General features: G+C 35.7%; 1 protein-coding gene across 1 annotated transcript; it reads right to left on the reverse strand.

The window, feature by feature from the left end:
- Positions 1-420: 420 nt before the first annotated feature.
- LOC138912073 (uncharacterized) lies at positions 421-1,757 on the reverse strand. The gene is made up of 3 exons (XM_070211929.1): positions 829-1,757; positions 510-750; positions 421-429 (listed from the first exon to the last, which is right to left on the reverse strand). Exons 1-3 carry the CDS (start codon positions 1,680-1,682, stop codon positions 421-423), a joined length of 1,104 nt encoding a protein of 367 aa, XP_070068030.1. The 5' UTR covers positions 1,683-1,757.
- Between the last annotated feature and the right edge of the window lie 2,453 nt (positions 1,758-4,210).

Consider the following 4,210-nt stretch of genomic DNA (forward strand, 5'->3'; position numbering starts at 1 on the left):
TTTCCACATTCATTTTCAATTTTTTTCATTACTGAAATGAAGTGCTCCTTGTTTATGGGAATAACTTTAATTTCTCCAGGTATTAATGTTAATTCTTTGATAAACAAGTGACAATCATACTTGGAGAAATTGTGGAAGAAAACTGGGATAAAATTAGACGTTTTCAATTCTAAATTACATTTCGAATGAGCTGCACCCCTGTATCTACCTGTATAATGACAATGATCTCGAACCCTATCATCCGCTAAAGCCTTCTCACAAATATGACAATTGAGGGTAAACTCAAAATCATATTCGTCCTCTGGATTCATTACTATGGGAACAATTTTACTCAAATAATTTGTATGAATAGTTTTTAAGTTATTTACAAGGGAATTGACAAAATTTATGGCTGAATTACCTCCCGTTTCCATTACAAATTTATCTAAGCTAGAATCATATGCACACTTTATAAAGTAAGCATATGAAATTGGTACATGTTCATTTACATTAAACAGTTTAGGACTTACATCAATATTTTTACGTCGAAGTATACACTCGAAATCTGCATACACTGCGAACGGAACTTTTAGTTGATGACGCAGTGCCGTATACTTCAATGTCGATTTATATGGGCTTGGGAGAGTGGCAACCTTTCCACTGCAAAGCTCCTTGTGGCGAAGTGCGTGACTTGCAGTTGATGAAAAATTTAAGCAGGTATTGCAAAACCATTCCCGTCCATTATGTGATCCTCTTTGTGAAGTCATTAGTCTGTTAAACAAAAGAAAAATAAAACAAGTAATGTAACATAATAAGTAAAAGTAGGTCTATAACGAGTAAAATTCATACTTTGAAATATTTTTTATCCATGTGTAGTGACCGAATCCGTTTCCTTCCAGGAAAAGTATATTTATGTGCGTCGGCTTTTCAACTCCAGATTGATAAAGAGGTCCAATTATAGTTTCACTTTCCTCATCATATCCAAAAACGTTAATACTCAATGTAACGTTTTTTTGAATGAAAATGTCTATGTCCTTTATTTTGAGCGGGAATGTTAACCCACTGAAGTCCAAATTTATTCCAGATGTTAAAACAAATCTTTCGGCCCTTATATCAACTTTATATGTGTAGCATATACTAGGGTTACTTGCTACCTTTGTAAGTGCCGAAATCAAAGTCCATTTAAAACAGTATGAATCATTCTTATTTTGAACATTAATTATTGCTTTTTTCGAAAAAAGCTTGGGTGGTGTTGGGATAAATGAGGAACCAGAAAGCGGTTTAAATTGATTGAAATTCATTTCCAATCGAATTATGCGGAGTAGGGTCCACCCGCTATCCCTTTCCTGAAACTCTTCCATTTTTATTTTCAGATGGTCTGAGTGATTGGTGAATATGCGGTCTAAATCCGAGTGGTTTGTAACAACTTCCATTTTGCTTTGGAATTGTTTAGTCTCCGTTTTTAAATCGTCATCTTTCACGAGCATATATTCCGCAAAAAGCTCAAAATTAACTTTACCGGACATGTAGCTTTGAAGCACATTAAATAAATGCGATTTTAAAGCCTCTCCTGCTTCGAAGAGGAACTCTTCCGGGTATCTTAATTCCTCTCCTTCATTAACAAACATATAATGAAGGATTCGACCCTTGAATCCATCCGAAATCATTTTGATTCTTCCATCCAAAGGTACCATAGCGTTCATCTTGTGGTTCGCGGTTCGTGCATGGTGATTCCATTGAACTCCCACCGGGATGAAACGACGGCATGACTCACAATATTTTTGGGTTTGGTTATTCATTTTAATTTTTATTTTGGAAAAAATTACAATTGTAATTAATTTGTAGATTGTTTGAAATTTTTATTTTCTTTTCACAAAGTCACTTGTAATGTAGTTAATTTGTAGATTGTTTTAAATTTTTATTTTCTTTTCACAAAGTCACTTGTAATGTAGTTAATTTGTAATTGTAATTAAATTGTTCTCACAAAGCCACTTTTCAATTGAGGTACACACGTTGATAAGATCACTTTACTGTTTTTCGAAACTAGTAAAAAGAGTAGGTCACTTCAAGAAATTTGAAAACACTGATCTGAATTTGATAAAATTCTAGCTTAAATATAACTTTGAGGATAGATTATTAGTATCAACTTAAACTTTAGTTTGAAAATTAAAAAATTAAAAGTTTTGATTGGTAAATGAAAATATTTTCCTTAAATTTAATATAGGAAATTAGAGTTGCAACGAATTGATTGGTTGATGAAAATATTTTCCTTAAATTTAATATAAGAAATTAGACTTGCATTATTTTCATTGGTTGATTCCATCGAATATTTGATGGCGAGGGAGGGGTGAAAGTGAACCGTGTCCTAGCAACCAGGTTGTTGACTACTCGGTTTCTAGTCACATTTGCATTTCTCTAACTAATTTTCTCAAAGGGATGATCGCGAGGGAAGGGATGGTGGTGGAAAATTTTTGCTCCCCATATGAAGAGGGGATAAAAGTAAGAAGTTACTGGGAAGAACCTTCAGTTCGAATTACAAGTCTGGATTAATAATATCAGCAGCAGCAACATAAGTTTGGAATAACAACAAAACTACAACCAAAAATCAACAAACCAAACCAACAAAACAACTATACAACAACCAAAAATCAACTATACAACAAACAACTAATCAACAACCAAAAATCAACAAACAACAACATCATCAACAGACAAACAGCGCCAACAACATCAAGAAACAGCAAGAAACAGCGCCAACAACATCAAGAAACAACAAGAAACAGCGCCAACAACATCAAGAAACAACAAGAAACAGCAGCAGCAGAATGAATAACAACCACGTGTGTGATGAAATCACCAATTTCCTCGAAGAATTTGGTGACTTCATTTTTGAGGATCATCGGGAGTCCCTGGAGATGGACTTCTCCAAGCTACAACAGATGGATCGAGTCGGTGAGAGAGAATCTAGGTATGGTGTGCATATGCTAACATGTCCCTGGGCCGACGATGACGTAAGAGAGGGCCCGGATACATGTCAATGTCACCAGGCACCATACATTAGAATTAAAGCTATTGCTTTAATTAACAAATACAAAAATCTTAACCTTAAATTTACAAATAAAAAATAAATAAAACAATAAAAATATATTTGAAATTAAAATTAACATATTCTTTTGTTTGGGGGATGGGTGATTTTTTTCAGCTATTTCTTTCAGGTCAAAAAGTTAAAAAAATAAATAAATATACTTGAATTTAAAATTTACATATTCTTTTTGTCATTGGGGTGGGAGTTTGTTTCAGCTATTTCTTTCAGGTCAAAAAGTTAAAAAAATAAATAAATATACTTGAATTTAAAATTTACATATTCTTTTTGTCATTGGGGTGGGAGTTTGTTTCTCAGTGGCAAGCAAAGGGATCCCTTTTCAAGGGTGGTTGCTTTCAGCTGTTTCTTTTGGACGTGACAACAGCCCGTGACATTCTAACACGTACCCGCGTGAGCACCACACTTTCTTAATCTAAGCAAAGGACACCCGGCACACCCCAGTAATTTCTCCCCATTAACTAGGATAACCCAAATATATCGCTCACCCGCTTAACTACGATAACCCAGATAAGCAAAGGACACCCGGCACACCAAAGTAATTTCTCCCCCATTAACTAGGATAACCCAAATATAACGCTATGATCACCTGACACACCCCAGTAACTTCTCACCCGCTTAACTAGATTCCCTCCCCTCGTTTCACCCTATTTTTCTAACTTCTCCCACGTTCGATCCCGTCAACCTACTCGTCAACCACTTAAGCAGAATGCCTCCCCTCTTTCACCCCATTTCCTAGATACAAAAGCTGGATATAACTATTGTGGACCCTAATTTACGATCACCCGTCACACCCCAGTAACTTCTTCCCGCTTAATAAGAGTCCCGATTTCTTAAACGAAATTCGGGGGAGCGAATTCCTGAATACAATTCCTAGATATAAGCAACTTATCACCCTAATTTACGATCACCCGTCACACCCCAGTAACTTCTCACCCGCTTAATTAGGGTCCCGATTTCTTAAACGAAATTCGGGGGAGCGAATTCCTGAATACAATTCCTAGATATAAGCAACTTATCACCCTAATTTACGATCACCCGTCACACCCCAGTAATATCTCCCCCGATTTCTGGACCGAATTTCGGGATTCCTGATTCCTGAATACAAATCCTACATACAAAAGCTGGATA

Source organism: Drosophila takahashii, chromosome 2R (genome assembly GCF_030179915.1).
Source record: "Drosophila takahashii strain IR98-3 E-12201 chromosome 2R, DtakHiC1v2, whole genome shotgun sequence".
Lineage (NCBI taxonomy): Eukaryota > Metazoa > Arthropoda > Insecta > Diptera > Drosophilidae > Drosophila > Drosophila takahashii.

What these genes read in the sequence shown, in the direction of transcription:
- LOC138912073 (XM_070211929.1), bottom strand. Translation starts at nt 1,682, where the DNA reads ATGAACGCTATGGTACCTTTGGATGGAAGAATCAAAATGATTTCGGAT. An exon ending in TGGATAAAAAATATTTCAAA is followed by an intron (nt 751 to 828) that starts GTATGAATTTTA and finishes TTTGTTTAACAG; the next exon opens with ACTAATGACTTCACAAAGAG.